General features: G+C 36.9%; 1 protein-coding gene across 1 annotated transcript in view; it reads right to left on the reverse strand.

The window, feature by feature from the left end:
• The window catches only part of TTC27 (tetratricopeptide repeat domain 27), a 137,285-nt gene that overhangs the window by 43,670 nt on the left and 67,493 nt on the right, over positions 1 to 26,122 (reverse strand). The window contains exons 11-12 of the mRNA XM_039887439.1: positions 19,745 to 19,840; positions 16,165 to 16,287 (exon numbers count right to left, since the gene is read on the reverse strand). Coding sequence (XP_039743373.1) covers positions 16,165 to 16,287; positions 19,745 to 19,840 — 219 coding nt within the window. The remainder of the gene's footprint in view (positions 1 to 16,164; positions 16,288 to 19,744; positions 19,841 to 26,122) is intronic.

Genomic DNA, 26,122 nt, shown 5'->3' on the forward strand with positions numbered 1-26,122 from the left:
CTGATTTTTTTGTGAAATCTTTTAAAAGATGGCTGTGCTTCCCAAAGTGTCTTTGGGTGCTGGCCCTTTTGCATTTCTGATACAGTATGGGTTATGTCGGCTTTTTGGCATGGTCTGAAAACAGAACCAGAATTTATAAAATAGATTCTAAGGGAAAACAGTTCTAAGTCCTAAATGGCCAAAATAAACATGAAGTTTTAAAATATAATCCGTGCAATTCCTCTGCTCACAGGTAATATGATATTAATGTATCTAACCATAATTCTGTAAGGTCATCTATATAAATACTTGACATATGTATTTTTATATATATATGTTTATGTATTCAAACGAATTACGTGTAACAGACTGTAGCCACAGCAGGATTCTTGCTGAAATGATCTTACGATGTAGTTGATGGCATTTCCCTTGGCAGCATGGCATTGAAACTTGATACCCACACCCTCCCAAGAATTCTGAAGGCTGATTCACTTAATAAGTTCTTTCTGCTTTAACCAGCTAGAGTGGGGTCTGTGGTCTGCAATTAAACAATGAGCATAATAGTAACCGGGTAGAGAAGTGACTGCAGGCAACATAACCCTGCAGAAAATAACTATTTGTGACTGGTTATCTGATCGGGTTGGATTTGAAGACAGTGAAGATCCAGTGATCTTGAGAGGGCAGAACACTGTTAGTCCACGACATCCAGTGATGAACAGGTTCAATTATCCCTGGTAACTTACGACATAGCACCTGTCCAATGCAAGGCTTTTGTGTGCCAAGTGATAGAACAATGTGAGAGAATACGAGACTGTGAGGTTAGGTAGCTGCTTCTAAATTCACTGAACAGCTCAAAAAAAAAAAGGACATTAAGTGTTTTATATCTTATCTTCATGGAATTTCTATGACTGCCTAAAAGAATTTCTTTTCCCATATAACTGCCGAGCTGGTCCAGGCAAAAATCAAATGTAGACACTGCTCCCACAGGATTGCTGAATCACAGTATAGGATGAATTCGGTTTCACCAGTTCTGTATGAAAGTTAAGACATCTGAGTGGGCTGATTTAATATGTCTTAGTTACTCATCTTATTTCCTCTACTGCCTTTTAGCTACACATCATTTTATTATTTGTTCTAGGCCTACTCATGTGCATCTTCAATATAACGAAGTTCATTTCAAGTTAATGTCGTGCCACCTCACCTTTCTCGTGTCATAGGTGGACCAGTCAAGCCCTTCCTAAATTTCTGTTTCACAGAAACAATGAGAGATAAATAAATGACTGCTACTGTTTTAAGCCACCTAAGTTTTTACATGGTTTGTAACATAGCAATAATTACTGGAACAGTTGTTTAAGGTAAGAGGGTTACTCTACTACCAGCTAGTTCGTGCCCAGGAGCAGAAGAGGGCATTGATTATGAAAGAGCAAGACCCAAGAATTTAATGAGGACGTTGGAATGATTCAGATAACAGAAACTCCTCAACTCCTCTGAGTTTCCTAGGCCGGCAGAGGCGACCCTCCCCTCTCTGATAAGATTAGTGCTCTCTTCCTTAAAGAAAGTACCACAGCTGCAGCTCAGGTAGTTACCTCGCAGGAGGACACTGATTCTCATACCTAACTCCTTCCATCCCTCACTGGCTCCAGACTTACACACAAAAAGAACTGCAAGATGTCAGTAATTTCTACAGGGAAAACCTTGGGACCATATGGAAAAAGAGAATCTAAGAGCACTAGACCACAGGCAAAGAGGATCACAATTGTAAATCAGCTGAATTTAGATGCTCATCAGAAATTTTTGATTCACAGTGTTAACTCAAGCAGCTGGGGATGGTTCTAAATTATTTGCTCAATTGCTTGACTAAAACCTGGACTCAAACGTGGCCAAAACTAAAGCTGAGATGCCAGAAATTCCTTGGTATAATGGGGAGGAAAGAACTTAGAAAAGCTGTTGTTAATTTATTATTTGCAACCTCTTCACCCAACCTTAACAATGTCTCCTATGAGAACCCAAGGGTTACTCCTTTCACCTTGGCTTTGAGGAACACATTGTATATGGGAGTAACAGCATCCTTGAAATGTGCTGATAAATGTCCCGTGTAAGCTGGGGGGAAACTCTGGAGATCCTTCTATTGAAATGAGCTTCCTGATTTCAATAGAGATGACTGGAACAGAAGGTAATAGAGACTGGCCTGGAAGCAAGATGAGCATAGTCATTTGGCACAGCTAGAGTGATAATTTGAACAGTGCAACTAACATAGATCTTAGGTGGTGGCTGACTGTTCGTGAAGACTTAGGAACAAATTAGATGGGCAGCCAACTAAATTCAAACTTGATCCATGGAAGGAAGGAGGAAGGGAAGGAGGGAGGGAGGGAAGGAACGAAGGAACGAAGGAACGAAGGAAATAGGAGGAAAAGCAGGAGAGAATGAAGGAGGGAAAGAAGAGGGGGAGGGGAGAGGGGAGGAGAGGCCAGGAGATGCAAAGCAAGGAAAGGAAAGGAAGAAAGAAATCTATATTTGGAGACCAGATATCTGACTTGAATTGCTATGTTAGAACACTATCTCTCACCCAGTTTGTACCCCTGAGTCACTTCACAGACTCAGAGCCTCTTAAATTAAAAAAAAAAAAAGCAAATAAAGAAGCCAATACTGGTGAGGAAGGACCCTGTGATAACATAACAATTATACACCATAATTCTTCTTCCCTAGCTTTCCGCAAAGACGTAATTAACCATTTACCAGGTAATTGTATCCTGGGGAAAAAGAAATAACCTCATCTTTTCAGGATTAATTAACTTAGTTAATGCTAATCCTTTGGGGTCCAGAACATCACCACGATGAGTTACTGGATTTATGGAAGCAGTCCATCCACGGTAGGTCTAGTAAGTCTCTGAACCCACCCAGTGGTTACTTCTCTCATTCTTGAATACAGAGTTCAATTAGAAATATCAGCAACCAGCAGAGCCCTCAGTAAATGCTACTGGGGAATAAAGGGCCAAGTGAAAGCCCCTGAACTTCCTCTTCCCATTAAAAGAGAAAACCCAAAGCAACACTGCATATCTATGCAAACCCCATGAATGGGTGCCACTATCAAAAACCTGAAAGTACCGTGAAGTATGTATGTGCGAATGGGTGGTTTAACCTATATATTTAAACTGAGAACACAGATGGATCCTGGAAAATGTCATAGATTATTATAAACTTAATATAACGGTGGCTCTAATTATAGCTACAGTTCCAGACGTGATCTTGCTAATGGAGAAAATCATCACAGCCCCTGACACATGGCAAGCAGGTACTGACACAGCAAATGTTTTTCTCTACCCAATAATCAGACAATATCAGGTGCAGTGGGCTCTCACTAGCACAAAGAGAAGTACACTTTCCTGTACTGCCTTAAAATTACACGGATTGGATGGTAATTTAGTCTGCAAGGACCTTGGCTGTCTCACCATCCCGTTAAACCTCACCAGTCTGTGACCTTGATGACATCATGCTAATAAAACTCAAAAAACTAAGATAAAAAATTGTGTGCCAATGTTAATCAAAAACCAATTGGGAACTGATCATATTATACTGTAACTTGCTATTAGGAAAATGTTCAATTTATAACAATTTATCTGATACATTACTTCTAAGGAACTCATGTATTAAATAAAGCAAGATATAAAAAAATGTTTATGTGTTACTGGTTATTTTTGTTCCTATATGCTCTAGGAATGCTTCAGTATCTAAATCACTTTTAAAGAAACTGTATGTTTCTCAAAATCAGAAACTTTCTTAAACTACGTAATACAGTCTATAAATTACTCCAGTACCTGTTAGTAGTTTGGCACTTTCTAAACAAGTAAACCCACAAGTTAAAGGGCTAGTCATGTGCACTGGCGTATGCTACAGCAACTTGCTTACGATGGAAACCATGTTTCTAAAATCCCTTTCCCTTCCAATTTCACTTTGGAGTTGGCCAGAAGGAGAACTTGTTGGAGATTTGAAAGGCAAAAGTAAAGCAACAGTCTTTACACTTGGAAGGGTGCTGTGGTTAACCATGGTGTCAAAAAAAGATGCAGAGATGCCCTGAAGATCTCAGCTTGTCCTTGCTTAATGTGTCCAGCTTGTCTTTCCAATTGCTGGCAATGCCAACCATTAGCAACCCCAAGCCCACCATCAGACATTTCACTGTGGACTCACAGGTCTGGTCGATGCAAGACTTCTCCATGAGTGACTCCTTCATGTTCCTCTCTCAATGGCTGGAAGCACCTGGCTTCTCAGAGTCCCCTGTAAATTCTGACCGGTGCACTTGTGCTGATGATGCTTCAGGTAGACTGGGAAATTATTTTTACCCGGATCCTCATAACTCCCTCTTCCACACCTTCACTGGCCCAGCTCTTCTTTGCACATTTGTGTTACATCTAATTCCTTTAGAAAGCCCCCTTATTACCAAAAATATTTTAAGTGGCTCTGTTTCCATAAATAAAACCTGAAATGATACAATCTTTTCTTCATTTTTGCCTTTTAAACTCCTTATGTGTCCTTCCATTTGATAGTGATTTATAGATTAGTTTTTATCTACTACATTGTTAAATGCATTATCTCACTTAATCCCTACAATAATTCTGAGTGGTAGATATTAACAGGCCCATTTTTAAGACAGAGAAATAAAAACTTAGATTCCTTGGTCAACTGGTCAGCCCCAAACCAAAAGATACGAAGCTGAGAAACAGGACCCTGATTTCAGGTTCAATACTTTTCCTATATTCCCAAGGTGAACATCAGCAAAAATGATGGCATAAGGCACCAACACTTTGAAAATTCCTAACAAGAAAACTGATAAAAAGTGTTAGAATTAACTCTTTCGGGACTCTGGAAATTAAGCAAAGACTTGAAGTAATCCAGGGAGTGTTTATTCAAGAAAAATGGCAAAATCTTGATAGGAACAACAAGTTTCGCGCCATTTTAACTTGCACCATTCCTATCTCCTCGTCCCCACTGCAGGAGCCTTGAAAACCAGCAGCAGGCGATCATGGTGAAAAGTAGCAGCCTGGCAGCCACCAGAGGGAACAGAATGGGTTTGGCGTGCCTCTGAAGTCGTATTCCCAGAAAACTATCATTATGTGACCAGTCTGGTGGTTCCCTGGAAGAGCCCACTTGCAATGCTGTCTTTATTTAACCCAACGTGAGCATGCCCAGCGAAAAACCTTTGTCAAAACAATTAGAGACAACTGATTAATTCTGCAGCTGCCTGAGGTGGTAAATAACAGCTGGAGCAAACAATAGGCTAACCAAAAAAATGGAATGAGATGTACATAAGGGCTTTAAAAAACTCCTGCATATTCATGAGAATCTAGAAAACCACGCATATGAAGGTCTATGCACATGTTCAGGAAAGACCCCAAAGGTCCTAAGCTCTCACCTCAAGCTGACCTTGAAGCTTTGCCCAGGTGGTAAAGGCAGAGTTGTCTACTGCCTGGCTGAGTCCTGAAAGCATGCCCCCCGACATACACACACATCAACCCATCGGTCTCCCAAGACTGGGAGACTTGTTGATTTAAGCATTTAAGGAATTTTCCGTACAATCATTAGTTGACCATTAAGCTAGCAAACCTCAGATGTCAGTGGTTACACAGGACAAAAAATAGAAATTTTACATATTTAGTCAAGAAATACCACCATACAAAAAACAACACAAACAACAACAACTTGATTTCCAGAGTTGCCACATTATATTATTTTAAATGTCTGATTTAAAAAAAAAAAAAATTACAAAAAATGCAAAAAACAAAAAAATATAGCTCTTACATGAGAAAAAAGCAATCTCTAGAAATCGTCCCTGGGGATAACCAAATGATAGACTTAATAGACACATGAAATCTACTATTTTTAAATAATCTCTAGTACAATGACTAAGACAACAACTCAAAACAACAGTAAAAAAAAATGAAAAGGGAATTAAAATGGTATACTAGAAAAATATCCATCAAGCCAAAAGGAAGGCAATAACGGGAAAATAAAAGACATGACATCTAAACAACGAATAACAAAGTGATCAACATACGTCCTACATTATTAGTAATTAAATTAAAGTAAATGTAAAGAAATTAAACCCTCCAGTCAAAGACTGAGATTGGCAGAAAAGATTTAAAAAACAATCTAAATAAATTCTGTCTACAAGAGACACACTTTAGATTTAGATACACAAACAAGTTGCAAGTGGGGGAAAAAATGGAAGAAGATACATCATATAAACAGAAACCAAAAAAGAGCCAGAATGGCTATACTAGTATCAGACAAAATACACCTTAAGACGAAAATTGTTAATAGAATAAAGAAAGGTGTATTTTAATAATATTTGACTCCATCAAGAAGGTATAATAATCATAAGTATATATATTCCCTTAACAGCAGAGCCCCAAATTACATGAAGCAAAAACTGACAGATCTGAAGGGAGAAATCCAGAATTCAACCATACTTGGAGACGTGTATAACCAACTTTCAATAATAGATAGAATGACTATAAGAAGATAGAAATATAAGACCTGAAAAAAGCTATAAACCACTAGACCTAACAAACATCTTAAGAACACTCCACCCAACAACAGCAGAATACAGATTCTTCTCAAATGTACACAATGTTCTCTGGGATACACTATATATTAGGCTGTAAAACAAGTTTCACTAAGTTTGAAAAGACTGAAGTATAGAGAGTATGTTATCCAACCACAATGGGATGAAATTAGAAATCGGTAACAAAAATAAATCTGGGAAAGTCATCAATACGTGGAAATTAAACAACATACTCTCAAATAACCAATAGGTCAATAAAGAAATCACAGGGAAATCACACTGTGAGATAAATGAAATATGTATGTATGTTTGTGTATATCGAAAATATGCCAAAATGTGTGGGATGCAAGGAAAGTGGTGCTTAGAGGGAAACGCACAGCCATAAATGCCTATATTGAAAAAGTAAAAAAGATTTTAAATTGACCGCCTAATATTCCACCACAAGAAACTAGAAAAAGAAGGGTAAACTAAACCTAAAGAAGCAAAAGGAAGGAAATAGTAAAGATTAGGGTGTAAATAAAACAGAATAGAAAAAGAGAAAAACAAACCAAAAGGTGGTTGTTTAGACTGAAATTACTAAAATCAGAAAGTAAAAGTGAGAAATTACTACCAACCTTACAGAAGTAAAAAAGATTATGAGGGAACACTATACTCCACAGATATCCTACGCTAAAAATAAGATCCAAGACTCAGAATATCAAATCATACCCTTAAAGCACCTGCAGGATCGGAAAATACCATTCTACGAATATTTATTCTACTTCTAACTGGACTGTATTATAGAGCATGGAGATTCACTAGAGTCCAAAACATATAACACAGACCTAGGGTTTGTAACTTTTGCAAAGACGACAAAAAATACGAATGAAAGATTCAATACTAATCAGGAGAGCCTTCACATTTGGAAATGCTAGGGTACTGAGGACTGCAAATACTTTTTCCATCAACTCACATCTACCTAAACTTTTTAAGAATGAGGAGCACAGAGGGTAGGTGGTATGCAACTTCTTGGTACCATACGATATCAGTTCTAGGTATTGTATACACTGGATGAAGGGTCTGGAGGTAGGGAGTGGAGCAGCTTCTAAAGAAGGTGAGAAACACGAGAGCAGGTACCCTGCTTGGTCTGAACTGGCCTCCTCTTTCCTCAAATTTCTATCCTATATTTTTCTGTTAGAAGTTAATTCTTTCTCCTTGAGATTTTACACCTCTTTGTCCTGCCAACAAAATTATCTTTCCCAAGGGCAATGCTTGCAGGCAATATATTTCCTTTCTTCAATTAGTCACATTGCATTGCTCAGTCTTCTTTACTTTCTCCAAAATGTTCTCCTACCTCCTCCACTTACCCAATTTACATAATTTATTATCCAATAAAGAACTACAAAAGACGTGCCCAGTGAACATAAATAAAGCACAAAAGCTTGTAATATCACTTTTGTAATATTAAAATGTGGAGTGGTCAGAAATGCTCACAGAATGCAAAATCTTTGGTATTTCTGGCTACAGGTTGCTACTTCCCTATGAGAAAATACAGATATCTATCCTTACAGGATACAAGAAATCCATCACCTAAACATCTATTAAATAGGATAAAAATATATTCCCAAACAGGCAAAGTCATACTTAAATGGGCAACTGGCTGCAATGAACCTGAAGTGCTTGCAAGAATTTTGTCAGCTGCAAACCCCAAACACCACTGCCCTATCCACACACATCTACATATCTTATGTATCTAGGCTGTTTCAATAATCTGTTTTATTTTTTAATTGTACACAACTAATTATTATTCTTAATACAATTTTATGGCAAACAATGCATAGTGAATCTAAGTATAAAATTAAGTCAGCCAAGACGTAAGCAGAACCTACTTAATTATGATTGGAATAAATTACACTCTACTTACTCTACCTGAGAAACCTGTATGGCTCCCAGTGAGGGTCACACACTCAAATGCCCAGAGATTCTTGCCAATTATTGAGAATGAATGAAGCAGGCTGGTGAGTGAATACAAAAAGGAAAGAGCCACTGCTCAACGCCAACCAGTCAGCACAATAATGTAGGAATTCCCAGTATTTCCACGTAATTTGATTTTTTAAGAGAAGCCAAGAAACCTAGATTTTTAGAGGAAATCACCTGAAAATGTTTACTTTTTTCAAAATACTGTGTAAGGAAAAGCTCTTGCAACTTCAGATTTAGAGCAGTAAACTCCCACCCCACAGTAAACATCAGCTGCTTTTTCCTGCTCGGCGTCCCTTTCCTGACCTTCTGATAACAGAAGCCCTTCCCGGGGTTCAGGTGGGGCCTGTCAGAGGCGAGGGCACGCGACTCAGGCCCTCGGTCTCCTTTAAGCCTTTCTGTTAGGGCCATGAAACCGACACACTTTTCCACTGGGATTACTAAACTTGGGCTTCCTGGGGCCATCTTATCTGCCTCGTGGAGACAGCTGCAAAGTCATGATTACATCACCTCTGCCTCTGGATATAGCCATCATGACAGCTCCACTAGAATTTTCAGTTGCATGAACCAAAAAATTCCCCTTTTCGCCTACGCTTGTATATGTTGGTTGTCTTACAACCAAAGAGTCATAACATATCCCTAGAATGTTGCATAATCCATTCTATAGATTGCCAACTATAAGAAGATCTCTGAGGAAGTAGGTACCTTCAGTCGAAAGGCGGTTCAAATGCCAGCTCTACTTACTAAATGTATGACCATGAGTAAGTTAACTAATATTTTGAGAGTTTGTCCTTCTTTGTTCCTTACCTACAAGAATTAGATGTGAAATGTGTGTAGCATCTTGTCAGGCACAGAGTAAACTCTAAACTCATGTTTGTGTTCTTTCTCAACTCGTTCTACTAGAAAGTAAAATGCTCAAGGTTTCACTACTGGGAAGAAGGAAGGGAACTTGAAATAGCTTCTAGGAACATTAAAGTTTTCTATAAATAATTACACCAGTCAACTGTGTAAGTTTCTCCAAGATAGAAGAATTGCGGCTATTGACTGCTAAGTAGATGATTATGTAACTGAGCCAACAGGACTGGAGAAAGTGAAGTCAAATGGAAAAACTACTGATATTACAAAGTTAAAGCTAAATTTTTCCAATAAGGCTAATTTCAACCAAGGAAAGTATGTAGAGTAACAGGAGAAGGTCCTAAGTATCTCAAAGAAAGAATCTGTACAAGATACAAACTGAGTGCTCTATTGCTTTAGAGAAGGACAGGAGAAGGAGAAATATTTATCTGTAAATATGATAGCCAAATAGAATTTGGAATCTGTACATATTTATCTTAGCATTTGTCATACTAAAATATTCAGACTACAAGCTCCGTGGAAGTAAATTTTGTCTCTTACTCTCTTTGGAACAGCACTGCCCAGCATACAGTACGTACTCTATAAATGTTGGATGAATTCAACAAAAACTAACACGAAAGTCACAAAGGGCTCTTGATGTTTTCCGAAGGTCTTCAGATGCTGAATAGAGACATGAAAGATTCTTCCCATTGGGAACAAAGGCAGAACTCATTTAGGGGACATGCTCTGGCTGACATCTCTATTGAGTTTAACTAAATTAGGACATAACTGATGACAATTTAGTCCTAGTGAACAGAGAGGTCATACAGCAGACTCTGAATTTCACAGGCTCTTCTAACCCAAGTGATCACACCTAGGAAGTGACTCTTGTTAGGACTGAAAACACTGAGGAACAAAACTGATGGTATGAAAGATTCTGCATACCTGAGTCCCCTGCCCTGCTGACATACCTTTTGATCACATGGTCCAGTGTTGAGAGGTCACTGAGAACTTCAGATATATGCAAGCAAAGGGGTTAATATACTGAAACAATGCCATATTTACACTTAAGATGGTATATTTTTCTGCAAGTTGTTATATGGAAAATTTGAGGTTTGAGGGAGGAAAGATCTTACCCAAAGAACTATCAAGATCCCAGGGAAGTGCCCTGTTAGAAGCAAGGCCCTGGGTTTTGGGTAATGAATATGAGTGAAAGTTCAGTTCAGTTTCTGGTGAAAAGGGACATCAAAGTGTTCAGGAAAATGATTTGTACTTGAGTCACAGGAATTATCAAAACAAACTGCCCTTCTTGGCTATGATTTGTGCCTTGATTTTGTGAATCAGCAGAAGGAATTATCTGACTTTGTATCTGGTCAGTATATAGAAATGGAGAACTAGCAGACCAGCAACTATAAGAAGCTCTCTTGGCAAAGGATGAAGCGAGGAAAATGAGCTCTAGACCCAGAGATGGTAATAACTATAAAGAGAGTCTTTGAGGACCACGGAAATGACAGTATTAGGTTTAACAGCTAAAAGTTTGTTCCAAGAGGATGGAAAAACAGGCAGGCTAAAAAATTAATGGCACACTAATAGTTTGATTCGGCCACCCAACAATAGCTTTAGACTTGCACCATGTGTGTGTGTGTGTGTGTGTGTGTGTGTGTGGAGTCAAACGACTTTGGGCATAATTTAATTCCAGTCTTCTTCCCAGATGCACAAAGCAAAAACAGATTCTGGTCCTCAAGGACAGGGAGACCGACCGCTGGAAAGGTGTTCCACAATCTTCTCACCGTGAATAAGGATGACAGGGCAGAGCTTGGAGAGCACCAAAGCCCCTTCTACTCTTATGGCTGCCAGAAACAATCCTCCTAGCAGAAAGGCAGTTTACGCCTCATCTAAATTCCTGTTCTGTGAGCAGCAACTGAGAGGGGAAAAGTACAAAACACTTTGTCCCAGCACAGTTGGTCACTCTCGGCTAGGCTTCTTCTGTGTGGTGATGCCTAGTCCTATTCACTCTATCACTGAGCCAACTGTTCATTAATTGCACTTTACATTTATGCGTATGACGACACCACATACTAGGACTTGAATTTTCAAAGGGTACTTGCCAATATAAATACTCCAGGTCCAAGATAAAACAGAATTAAAAACAGGCCTAGTTATGCAATTAGCTGATCATCTTCTATTTATATTACCAAGATATAGAGTATTTTCAGTTATTTTGCCTATTTTTATCACTCAAGTGAGCACAAGTTTTCACTTACAAATGGAACATCTAATTTTTAAGGGATTAACAACAACCATGATGAACGGCAGGTGTGGGAAAAGGCAGGTGGGCTACTAAGGCAAAAACAATTCATACTTTGTAGGTTGTTATAAATATTATGACAATGACAAAATAATTATATAAAGAAAATAGTACGTAAGAGGCACTCAAAAAAATTGTGTTACAGAACAACAATACACTCACAGTATTGTTAGCATCTGCTGAGCAAGAATAAAATTATTGAAGGCTCCCATTTCTATTCCTAAAAAGATTAAAATGAGAGAGGAGAGACCTCCTAATTTATTTTTGGAGAAAGAATATGTGACAGGGTTGGAGAGGTATCTTTTCCCACACATAAAGTCCACAGGAGTGTCTACTTGGAGATCTGCTTCAATGCAAGAACTATTCCATGAACAGCTACCAGTCATTCATTCAGCAAATTCTTTTGAGTGCTTGCTATGTGCCAGGCCTGTGCTAGGTGTTGGGGAGACAGTTGTAAACAATACAGACACAAGTTTGATTCTTGAACAGCTTATACTTTAGGAGATGAGATAAGCCAGCAAATGGCATACGAGTGGTGGGTGTCATAGGAGCACACAGGAGAACACCACCAACTTCAGGAGAGAGGTATCAGGGAAAGGCCACTGTGGAAAGTAATCGCCGAGGAGAAATCTGAAGAATAAGTAGGAGTTAGCTGAAGAAGGAGAAGTTCTAGAAAGACAAAAGCACACACAGAGGTCCTGAGGTGAAACAATGCTGTAGAATCAAGACATTATGAATAGTTTAGTCCTGCTGCAACTCTGGGCACAACCAGGATGAGCAAGTAAAAAGGGGGTGAAGCAGAGATATGAGTAGGGGGACAATGTAGAGGGCAGTGTGAGCAGGAGTCAGATCATGAAGTAGTGTGTGTTATTTGTCACATAAAAGACTTCTTCTGACACTAAAGCGCTCCGACTTAATCTTGAAGGCAAAGAGAAGTTACTGAAAAGTGTTGGGGTGATATGACCAGATTTGTCTGTTAGGAAGATCACTCTGGCTATAGTGTGGGAGAACTTGTGGGAAATCTTTTAAGTCATATAAAGAAACTATCTTAGATGAAAAAAAATTTAAAACCCAAGCTAACTGCTAAAAGAATCTCAGTAGTTAAAAATATTAAATGTTACCTGCAATTTCAAGGAAAACTTTTTAAGAGCCGATGGCTATAATCATCTGCAAATGTAGCATAATGAAGGCAAAGGCTCTGTAATCTCAGGTAAACCTTATTTCCCAGAAACAAGAGAAAACGAGAAAAGAAAAGAGGTTACAACCCTTCTCTCTCCATTCCTGTCACCCTGTCCCCCACAGGCAGGTACCTTATGCCAGTTCAGTCTTTGTTCTTCATTTAGGGACCAAATCTGCTCAACAAAATAAGAATTTGTCCATATGCTTGGGGAAACTGTTATAGTGTGCCAGATAACTTTTAAAGATTAAATGCTAACAGATGAGAACCAGGTCTGACCCCAAATCAAGGTCAAGCCAAAATTAACCATAGCTATTTTGCCAATGGTCATTAAATTAAGAGAATTTCTGTAAGTAGTTTCTAAATTAGAAAATCTAAGACTCTACAATACTGAGGTACAAACATGAGCACCAGAACACAATAATAAGAATAAGATATTTTTCCTAATTTGCCTTTTAAAAATAAATTACAGCATTAAGCTCTAAATGCGATGATTAAAATTTCACAAACTTCTAGTTAAGTCAAAATGTGGTGACAACTACTGGCACATGACCAAATACTAAAATAATCTCAGTTGTTGTAGAAATAAAAAATTTTCTTCCAACTTGAAGCAAAGCTTTTTAGAGTCCATGGTTAAACCGATTTGTAAATATAGGATAAGAAAAGCAAGTAAGGGAGGTCTTTTATGTGGCAAATAAAATGCTAAAATCAACCTTTAAAAAGATTTTGAGGGATATTTAGCTATAACTCAAAAGATTTAAGACAAAGTAAATAATTATCCACTTCCAAAAATTAAAATACATTTTCTAGAGTAAGTAAAAACATGGAAATTTATCATTATTATAAGACATTTCTTACAAGGTCATGTGTAAATTTAAAAAACTAATACCACACTACTTTGCAGGACATAGTCAAATCTATTATCTGAAAGGGATGGATTCAATATATTTTTTCTTCTGCAGTTAAAGTCTCTACTTTCCATACTTTCTAAAAATAATTAAATAAATTTAATATTTCAAAACGTGCTTTGGGTATTTGTGACTCACCAGTTTCCTTAATTACTTCAAATATTGCTATCTTAAAAACTATCATATTTTTATATACGGTTATTTATTTGTTTACTGACTGATGCAAAGGACTAGCACAGTGTGGAACGCTGTGATAGGAGCTACATCAGACTGGGGGCCAAGACATTCATTCATTCGTTCATTCTTTTCTTAGATGTCTGAGCACTACTTTAGTGCCAGACAATGGGCCCTAAAAACATTTTCAGTCCCTGGAGAAGCATAACACTATATTTCATCAAATTTCAGACGCCATCGATTGTAAGACTAACTTTTAACTAATAAAGAAAAAATGCTTTCAATTAAGTTATGACATAATGCCTTGAATGAATCATATCAGCCTCTCACTGCTTTGATATTTTTTCGATCTATTTTTTTTTAGAAATTGGCAATTTTTCTTGCCTTCGATACATTGCTTGACATTTTAAACGGCAATCTTTCTTTATACATCTCAGCACAAAACGCAGCTTCATCTACCTTGGGGTATATTCTTTTCTTGGCTCCCAAAAAGCACCTACTCGTTGTTTTTAAAGAAAAGTAAATGGAATTGTGATGATATCTCCAATGGTAAATGTTTACTTGGCTAACACCAAATTTAGACTTCTCTACTTTGTTTCTGTCCTTTTCTGTGAATTCAATAACTTTTTGTCTCAATGCCAAATCATAATAGAATCTTTTTGAAGATATTTTAAGTGGCAATTACATCTCACATATGTAGCACTAACACAGGGTACATAACTTGATAAAAAATGATGACATTAAATACAGCCACAATTAAGCTGTACAAGCACAAGCAATGACAACCTGTCCAGCTTGCCACCTGACTGACAGCAACTGGAAGGTGCCATCAAGTGTTAGATACTTTCCAAATTCAGAAATGTTAAAATGTAAAACAATATATATATATATATATACATATGTCTTAGAATCACAGCAGTAATAGCAGCAGTCACATAGCACCATGAGGAAAGAACCATTCTATGTACTTTATATACATTATGCCACGAAAACTTGTAAAGTGGTAGATTATGTACTTCTAAATGAGAAAACTGAGGCATCTGGGTGCATGCGGTGGGGGTGGGGGTGGTGAGTAACTTGCGCAATATCACAAAACTAGCACCGGACAAGACTAGCATTTGAATCCAGCCAGCCTAAGTCTAAAGGCATATGCTTTTAACCACTACGCCTCGCAGCCTCTCCAGCTTAATAATCAATAACTGGCTTTGTTACCTGAGGCAAATCATTAGAGACTCCTTTCCTTATTTGGAAAAGGAGGGAACTGGAATGGGTAATTATGGTGTTCTTTCTCAGGATGAAAATACTATAATTATATAATCTTCTACAGTAAAATTTTATTCCCAAACTGGTTCCTCCTTAAACTGATACAATTCAGACCTTCGCTGCCATTAGTGATTAGTGGAAGGAATGTAATTTTTACTACTAGTCTAAAACAAGCATGCTTAAGAAGGTATTTAAGAAATAGACACACATGTACTTGGACCACTATTTCTTTTATGGTGATGGCAAAAGGTCGACTGTAGATATAAATGATCCAATTTGTGGGTTTTACTCTGCTTATATATTATATTGATGACAGAAATTTAGTCATTTAAAATTTTAAACCAAAATTAACATATGATTTCAATGTGTCAGTTTTAACAGATATTCACAATGCAGACCCCTTATTATTTTTTAAATTCTGTTCATTTACAAGGGGAAAAAAACCAATAGATTAATAACAGATGTAAATATTGCAACATTTAAGGTGGAATTAAAGGTGCATTACACACTTGACAACTCTTCTGCCCCAAAGTGGGGCTGTCACACCCTTTGGATTTTCTTCCACAGACCAAGCCAGCTGCTCTCACTCCCAGGTGACCTTCCTTCAGGCCATAGCCTCTGTCTGATCAACAGACAGCCCAGGTGATGCTTAAAATTATTCCTAATATTTCACTTTGAAGTTGTCCTACACGAGGAGAGTTAGTAAAGGAAAGAGATCAAAATGTACAGTGTTTTTAAGGCTTTCATGATTTATTCTTAAACATTAAATACCATATCAATTTGACTCACTTTTCTCTTTAATATAAACATACACATGGAGACGCATAATCTGCTCCAACAAAAATCGGAGAAAAATCTTTAAAAGACTTTTGAGGGAAAAAGTGAAAAAAAAGTAATGTAATGTAAGTGAACTGTTGGCAAAAGTAGGCTTAAAAAACAAAACAAGTGCAAAGATGCTCAAAGAAAGAAGGCTCTTGCCAGTGCATAGAATATTACTGTTACGTACCTTCCCATGCTGCCCGGCTCTTTCATAACAAATGACAACATCTTCCCACATTTCCAGCTTCTCAAATATCTGAAGGGCTGAATTGGTGCATCCCAACTCAAAGAGTAAACTTGCAAGTTGCCGCTAGAAAAATCAAGTTAAAATAATGAACATCTCTTTATGTGAAGAAAGATTCCTGTCTCACTTGTATGCATATGTAATCTGCCATTTTAAGAGTCTGCTTATTATAATAAATGCATAATTTATATAATTCAACCTCAACTAATTCAGAATTTGCAATGATTCAATACTTTAGCAAGCTTCTTTATAAGGGGTGAGGAATTAAAAAACAATACAGAAACTGTTCAAATTACTCAATATATCATTCTCCCAAGAACTCAGGAGAACTTAAAAAGCAAAATCCCTATTTCTTTCTTACCCAGAGACTCTATGAATGATTAGCTCTGATTTGTAAAGCTGAAATACAATAAATCAAATTTTTAGAATGGCTATTATCAAAAAAATAAGAGATGAGTGCTGGCGAGGACAGGGAGAAGGGAGCCCCTGTGCACGGCTCAGACTGTAAAGCGGCACAGCCACTATGGAAAACGGCATGGAATTCTCTCAAAAAATTAAAACTAGAACTACCATATGAGCCAGCAATTCCAATTCTAGGTATATATCCAAAGGAAACAAAATCACTATCTCAAAGAGATATCTGTTTCACCATGTTCATCACAGCCTTATTTATTTACAATAGCCAAGCTATGGAAACACCTTAGGTGTGTACTGAAGGATGAATGGATATAGAAAATGTGAATATATATATATATATATAAAATAAAATATTATTCAGTCATAAAAAGAAAGAAATCCTACCATTTGCGATAACCCGGATGGAAGTTGAAGGCATTATGCTAAGTGAAATAAGTCAGAGAAAGACAAATACTGTATGATCTCACATGAAGAATCTAAAAAATCAAACTCATAGGTACAGAGAATACATTGGTGGTTGCCGGAGGTGGAGAGTCAAGGTGAAATGGGTGAAGAAGGTCAAGAGGTACAAACTTCCAGCTTTAAGTAAGTCTGGGAATGTGACATGCAGTACAATACTATACTGCATGTTTGAAAGTTGCTGAGAGAGTATATCTCAAAAGTTCTCATCACAAGAAAAAAAAAGTTGTTTGTAACTATGTGAGGTGATGGATGTTAACTAAACTTACTGTGGTGATCATTTCACAACGTATATTTATTAAATCATATTGTATACCTACAGTACACTGTTATATGTGAATTATATCTCAAACTGGAAAAAAATAAAATTGAACTCAAATAGATAGATAAATAAATAATAAAAACTCCAGGCAGTCAACATAAATGACATAAAATCTATGCATTAGCATTCATGTACTTTATTCATGAGGGCATCAACTCTGGCTCTTTCTCACTCAGGTCTACTTAGATTTATTTCCAATACATTCTAAAAAACTTAGCTACCCTATTTCCCAGTTCTTGGCAAAATAAAAGGGACAAAGAGTGGTAAGGTCATTGAAAGTTAAACATATTCAAAAATAAATACACTGTAGTTTATAAGTAGTCCATCCGGCAGGAATGAAAAAAAGTATTAGAAAGGTTTAAAAATAGGTGAGGTTCTTGAGTAAGGTTTGGTTTCACAGTAATGAGAACTGTGTTGTTTTCTCTCAAATACACTTTGACTATTCTATCAAAATTCAATACATATTAAGAGTTAAGAAGCAAATGGATATGGAAAATCTGAGATTGACAAAATTAGAAAGTAAAATAAAATCTACCTGAAAATTATAAGTTAATATATTATTAAAATAAATAAAGGAGATGGTCTAATTCTTTTGTATCCCATGAAATACAGGAGAGTTTGGCTATTTTAGGATATCTGACTACACATTTTCAAAAAATGAACATAGCATGTGGGAGCTGGAATAAATCTCAGTGCTCATGCAGTTCAGCAGTTTAATCTTTTCATTTAATAGATGAAGAAAGTTATGCTTAGAAGCATGTGACTAGGTAGCAGCAGAGTAAAGACTAACTTTCTTTTTACAATAAACTGTGCTGTTATTGCTGGATCTTTCAAAATAACACATAAAGATATGGATATTCCTTATAATGAAAGAAAAAAATGATTTAACTTCTTAGTGAAAGAAGATGTTTATCTAACTGCCTAAAAATCCTAAAATCCACAGCTTCCTAAGCAGATAAAATCAACATTTAGCCTAAATTCTATTTGAACAGTATTTAAATTTCCTAATGCTTCTGTTCGGAAACAGATTAAAAGCTATACCTTCAACAGACCTGTTTTATCACAATAATAGCTCAGAGTCTGAGACATTTATCTACCACACAGTACAAAGCAGTTCAAAAATTTCACAGATCAGAGTCAACAGTATGCCAAAAAGTTCCAGTTGTTAAACCTTCTTGTTGAAAAATCTACTCCTTTGAGATGATATAACAATGCTTTTTAGGTGCCTACGTTTTACTGAAACTCCTTCAATAGATAACGTGAATTCCAATATGCAATAAACCCTCCAGATCCCCCTGTCCTTAAGAATATAAACGACTCTAAGCAACCTTACAATGGGGATTCTGAGTCACTGAATGGTAGGTTGGCATTTATAATTCTAAATCACTACCTATATGTGTAATCCACTAATCCATGAGAGGACAGGAAGCTGGTTAAAATGACAATAGTTAATAAATCATCTAGAAATTCCTGGCTGGCACCATATGACTCCACCTAATAACTTCTCTGTGCTGTAGCCTCCTCATCTGTAAATTGGGGATATTTAACAAAATTGTTGCAATACCATAAGATAATGTGTATGAGATGCAGAACGAAATGCATGCCTCACACTAAGTGTGCGGTAAGAGTTGGTTGTTATTAGCAGCTATAATTACAACCTGATGAAGAGATAAGGAAAAGAGGTAACTTCGACTAAAAGTTGGGCAACTAGAGATTTAGCTTATGAACAGCTGTGTGGTCAACACTGGGAAAGTGTACTCTATTGAGCTGGGCCTCAATTTTCTCTCTGCAAAATTAAGAAACTGGACCGGGTGTCTAAATTTTCTTCAGTACTAAACATTTTACAAAATAGGGGAACCACACCTATAACATAGGAGAATCAAGGGGCAGGGGACAAGAATCTCCTCCCGACGTGAGGCTCTAGGAGCTACACTAGGTAATCTCGTATCCTCAGTGTCTCACAACATAGGGTATCAAATAAATGCTTTCTTTTACTTTTTGTAAACAACTTGGTTAAAAAGTTCGTTCTTTGGCAGAAAGTCCTTAAAGGGTTTTTAAATATAAAAAGTTATTTTGAAAATAAAAGCTTCTGTGGTTCTATTATTTAATTTCAAGTATTCTATCTAGTTTTAAATTCTTTTAAAAATGTTTTAAAAGTTTAATATCACTTTAATCAAAACAGCTAAAGTAACTGACAACTCTCAACTACTTCTTACTGAAATATTTGAAAATAAACGTAAATTGAAAAATCATTCTTTTCTAATGCATTGAGCTTTCAAATGCAAAATATTTTCCATACCCAGTGACAAACAACAACAAAAATACCTGAATGGCCCAATGAGGTGGTACTTGACAGCAATAAAAAATCTTCAGACGTTCCAGTACAGATGTAGTCTTATCTTCAAATTGGTCTGCAAGAGCCTTAAAAGCACATACCACAATCAGAATCTATGTGTAATAACTTTTTAATATAAACAAGATGTTTATTGTAAAAGTTATACAAATGGATATATAAACAATAAAAAACAAGTCACTTTGATAAGATAATGGGATGTGTAAATTTTTTCTTGAATTTCTTTAAATGTTAAAAAACCTTAAAATTAAACATTTATGTAAATGTGCACATTAAAAACTTATCAAGAAAATCATTTTTAAAACTAAGATTTCCTATAATAGTTCTTTCAAAGAACTATCCTAATTAATCAACCTTTTCACTTTTTCTAAGAAAAACTGTTCTTCAGTAATCTATTTCAAAACCCTAAAGTCACTTTGACAATGGCACTTTCTAATATAAAAAGGGGAAAAATTATATGAAGAATTTCACTGAGGACTATTTTCTCAGGAATAAGGTGAAAGCAAAAAAGTGGATCTGTTTGATCACAGGAAGCGAGTTCTCTTACTCTTCAGCAGCAGACCTACAAGGCTGGACACTCGTTCATGCAAAGCCATCCTTGACGTACAGCAGACAGCAGCAAGCTGCGTGCAGTGAAGGACCCGTCTCTGTACAGAATAACTGAACTCCCGGAAGCTACATCAGGAAGCAGACCAATAAGACCAAGACAGCTGACTCTAAGAAAAGGTACCAGGGCCGACTGCAAAGTCAAAGGCTGGTACTACCCTGTCGTCAAGTGACCAGCCGTCAAAAGAGTACACGTATTCGGCACTAGAGTGAATGCAGACACAATCTGGAGTCCCCAAGCAAACACACAGACAGCAACCCCATTACCATGGTCATCTTCACCTGCCTCTTAATTTGTCATTCAGTTTATAGTAAGTATAAATGTTTTCTCTGACATATACTTAGACCTTCTCTCAATTGTGACCAGTTTTGCATAAAATAGTACTCAAATTTTCTTTTTGTCCAGTTGAGTAATTTTCATAGGCCTGTCTTATGAGGGTTATATGGTAACAATATGTCAGTGTAAATTTTCTGGTATAAATGCACATACTGTAGGAGAATGTCCTTCTATTTGAGGATGGAGATGTGCCATGTCGGCAACTTACTTTCTAATAACATAAGATACAAAAGACAGTTGTACTGTACTTGCAACTTTTAAGTTTCAAACCTTTTCAGGCTTTTACAAAATTAATTTTTTAAATTGAAAATCTCAAACAAAAGTAAGAGGTAGTGAGTCTAAATTTCCTCAGAAGAAAAGGACAAGAATCTAACATATCCCAAAAGCCCAAGACAAGGAGACCAGTTTCTGAGTGGAGAAAGTGTTCCTAAATTGGGGGAATCTCTCTGCTACATCGGGTGGGAAATTATTTGTTAGCCTAAGAGTACCCTGTAGAATGAGAAGACACTCATTACATCACTTCTTTGACAATCCAAGATGTTATTCAATCAAGTCGGTCAGAACAAATTGAGACATAACCACACTCCTAAACCATCTTGATCAAAATATTTTTAAAGCTTTCTGGCCTTACTTCAGAGAAACTTAATAGTAAAAAGGTTGCATGCTTCTGCCCAAAGCTGTTTAGTTGTAAGAAGGAGAAAAGAGAAGAAAAACTTCTGACTGAATACATATGGTTACAATACATAAATAAAAGCTTCCCTGAATTACTTCATCAAAAGGGGGGCAAATTTTTCTTTTTATCAAATTTCTTTTTTCTTTCTCTGGGAGGAAAAAAAAATAATTAACACTTATCTAATAATAGTAAAAAAAAAGCCAAAAGCAACATCACAACATTTACTTTTATCAAGTCCTAATTACATGTAAAACATTTTATTTTCAAACAAAACTCATGTTATTTGCTGTAGTTAATGCATCTAATTAAAACATTAAATACTCAGTAAATAATTCCTGATTTATTAATAAACAGATTTATTATATATTTCAGATACTCTCATATACTTTTAGATGATCTCAGAAAAAGTGTCTCAGACACTCTCCAAAATGGCAAAGACCACAGGAGAGAAAGAGCAGAGAACAAACACCTATTTGAGCCAAAGCCCACGAATAAGCCCCTACAGAAGTACAGTCATGCTTCACAGAACTTGATTAGGCCATATGTATGATAAAGAAAAAGACTGAAAACAGAATCCAAACCTATTTTCACTCCTGCACAGAATATACTTCTTTTCAGTTTAAGCATGACAACTACTTAAATAAGATTTAACTACCAATGAAACTAGGAACATCCAATTAATACACAAAAGAAAGAAATGATGATTTACCTACTTCCCCTACAAGCAAGTTGTTTAACCACAACGGCATTCACCTATGAAATGATTTTCTAAATGATCTTTGCACTTACAACATTCTATGAGTATATGGCTTTATCAAAAGAGTATTTTGTTTTATTTCAAGCATTTGAAGAGGTTTGTTGGTTAGTTTTAGGCACCATTAGCTGAACACAAGTATCATGTACATTTTTTAGGGGCAAACCAAGTACCCAAATATTCTGGAAGACAATGGTAGGACATTAAGTACAAGGAGAATGGAACTGAATAAAACTGAAGCCTCAATTACTACTGTGTATATTTATGCAATGATGTAATGTGCTCAGTGAGAAATTGGCACTTTGCAAGCCTACACATATTCCCAGAAATTTAGGTAAATGGCCTCTAAACCAGTGTCCTACCCCTTTCATTTGCCATTTCTCTTTCCAGTTTCTAAACTTCATGAATTTCATAGCTAAAAGTCATGAGCACTTGGTCATAGTAAAAGCTGGATGTGGTCTTTAAGGAAAGATGGTAATGTCAAAAATGGAGAGAGAAGTTGGGGAGGGGAGGAGAGGGGACAGGCTTAAGAGAGTGGGGGGAGGGGGAGACAAGCAAATATTCCCTCAATCAATCATTCAGAATTGAACGCAAGACAAAAAGTATACTCTAGGAAGGTGACAGAAAAGATGTGGATAAATGGGAAAGAAGACGAGTAGAGAGTGAGTGACAGAAAAGATGTGGATAAATGGGAAAGAAGACGAGTAGAGGGCTCAGTCCAGAGGTGGGGGGTGAGCCGAGTTACAAAAAGGTCAGGCGCAACTACTGGGGCACACCCAAGACGACCTCATGATGTAGAGACTATTGTGATATGAGACTGTTTTCAAGTTTTAAGACCCCCTTTTCATGTTGTTTTCTTCCCAAACTTCACCTCAAAGCATTTATACTTGGAGCGGCCTTTGAAAAAATGTGCTGTGCTCATGGATTCCCCAGCCCCATGCAGTAGCAACTCTCAAAGCTTCCAGGAACCACAGTAGCACAGATCAGAGGATATCTCTACAGAATGGAGAATAAAAGAATAAACCCCAGAAAGCAATGATGTGTCCTCTGTGTTCAATGCTCTGTTTTCAGTAGAGAAAGAACTTCCCTGCAAAACTAGAGAATGTCAAGACTAAAATTTAAAATTAGCACATGCAGAATGATTTAGTATAGAGGGACAATTCTGAACAAGGTCTGGTACGACTTAGACTTTATTTATGTGCTCATATCTAAAAGTATGGCACACTTATCTTCAAAAGAACAGAGCTAGTCCCTAAGGACCGACCCTTTCACTGGAGGCTATTCATTCTTGCTAGCATGATATCAAAGTGTTTATCAGCTTTCTGAAGAGCCAAGTAGAAATTAGCTGATAATCTAAAAAGTATGACTGATCATATGCCAAATCACCTTGCTTTGTTGTACAATCTGTGTGTGTGTGTGTATGTGAAGAAAGGTGGGATTTATTATAAAAATATGTACTTAATCAAATATATATCCAACAACTGGACTGAACCACTTTCTTTGACAGGAGTCTGCAGTCACTCAGACTGCAGTGGTTTACAAAGAGAGTAGTCAAGCTAACTGCTGCCTCAGACCCCAAGCCCAAGAGAAGTTCCAACAGCAACGAGGAGAATGAGAATTAAAACCTATGAACACACCTACTCAGTATGGACACCACCATGAAACCCACTAGTAACCTAGTTTTACCTCATGTACAGGAAACGGAAGCTCAGAGAAATAAAAATGACTTGTCCAAAGCCACAAGACAGGTGAGCCCATAAGAGTCCAAAGACCAAGCTGACTGCTTCATTAAAACCTTACCTGGTAAGTAAGTGGACAATTATCGGATCTGTGAAAATAAGAAAGCAGCTTCTCATTGGAAAAAGACTGAGAATTCCGTTTAACTGGGTTTTTTCTCTACCTAAATCCCCTAACATGGGAGTCAGGATGTGGCCTGGTCAAGAAGATCTTCAATTACTGCTTCTTGTTCTAGACACAGAAAAGACTTTAACAAGTGGGCTGGAGGGAACCGAGGCTACCAATGGGGCTGGGAGAACCCAGATGTATTTTTCATGATTCCAGAGCAATGAGATGAACATAAAGAGGTGGTCCTTGAGAAAGCCCAGAGAGCTATGTTGGAGCATGTCCCTCAGTCATATCTTAGGTCAGCATTTCTTAAACTTTTTGGTTTCAGGACCTCTTCAAACTCTTATAAATTATTGCAGGACTCCAAAGAGCTTTCATTTATGTGGGCTATAACCTATCAACGCTTACCATATTAGAAATTAAAACTGAGAAAAATTTAAATATTAGTCCATTTTAAATAAAATAAATCCATGACATTAACATAAAACATGTTTTATGAAAATAACAATATATATTTCTTAAAGTCTTGAGAAGGTTGGCAATGTCTTACATTTTTGCATATCTGCTTAATGTCTAGCTCCAGAGATGACAGCTGGAGTCTCATATTTGTTTCTACAGTCAATCTGTTGCAATATATTTTGGTTGAAGTTTATGAAGAAAATTTAGCCTCATACAGCTATGTAGTTGGAAAAGGAAGGAGTACGTTAATAGCTTTTTCTATTAATTGTGGATATTATTCATTGATATTATATCAAAATTCAACATGTGGTCCTCTTTTTTCTCAGTTACCTGTAATGTAGAATTTATAATCTTATCAAGAAACTTTTCTTTAACACAATAAAATTCACTAGTCTTAAAAAAAAAAACTCACTGGTCTGTTGTGCACTTTGTGCAGATCTTTTAGCCATGCATGATTTTTTAACATTGTGCATTAGTCATTTGGAAAATGCACAGATCTTCCAAATATTGACATATTTCATATATTATTTTTAAATTATATGCATTAATATCACCAATAATCTCATCAGAAAACTCTCATCCTAATACTTGAAATATTGGGAAGCTGTCAAGTTCATAGTTGCAGATACGAGTTTTCAAAAACTCGTTTTCTTGAAAGCTCAAAATTTTATCAGTGGTAACAAATACTGTCACTTATTTTCCCTGAAGTGATGAGCTCACTTCATTCATTTTAGAGAAAATTTCTGTCAAATACCCAAGTCTGAATACCCAAAGGCTGTCAGTAGTTCAAGTAGAAAATAATTATTCCATGGGAAAAGTTGCACTTCCTCTTTTTTCGAGAGAACTACTGTAGTTTAGCATGATGCACAAGTGTTCTGAGAGTACTTCCCATTTCATCACATAAGATATTGAAAAGGCCCACTGTCAAGGGAAAAGACTTAATAAAACATTTGCTGTTTTATCAAAGACATTCATACATAAAGTTGTCTTTTTAAATTACTGTTAAAAAAAAGAGACAACAGGCCCAAAACGGAGTCACTTGTGCTAAGCCAACATCACCATCTGAGACTTCATACCTAACCTAACTGCAGTTTCAGCCCCTCCCTGGAATGTAATCTTTACCTGTCAACCTGGAATTTCCCGGTCAGCAGTAATGAGGTAATCTGCCTGAGAGACCCTAGCCCTTCCCCCAAAGAAAGGGGACTTTGTCTGAAATAATCCACTGTTTGCTAGAAACTTCCTCCTCACACCCTCTTCCTATAAAGCCTTCCATTTTGTACAGCTCCTCAGGGCTGCTATTTGTTGGATGAGATGCTGCTCAATTCATGAATTATTGGATAAAGCCAATTTGATCTTTAAACGTACTCAGCTGAGTTTTTTTTTTTTTTTTTTTTTTTATGCCACAAATGTGTGGCGGTGGAGCACACAATGACTGCTAGCACAGTTTGGTGCCTCTACCTTGATTTGAGTGAAGGGGCCAGCAGCTTAACCCCCACTGCTTCTGCTGATTCAGTATCAATACAGTGAAAGGTGAATGATATCTCAGCATTGTTACGAGGATAGTTTTGACCTGTGGACACTCTGAAATGTCTGGGGACCCCCAAGACTCCCTAAATCACCCTTTGACAACTGCTATTTTAGGATTAGTAGATGTACAATCTCTCATGCCTTCTCCA

Source organism: Pteropus medius, unplaced genomic scaffold (genome assembly GCF_902729225.1).
Source record: "Pteropus medius unplaced genomic scaffold, Ma_sr-lr_union100, whole genome shotgun sequence".
In the NCBI taxonomy this organism is placed as follows: domain Eukaryota; kingdom Metazoa; phylum Chordata; class Mammalia; order Chiroptera; family Pteropodidae; genus Pteropus; species Pteropus medius.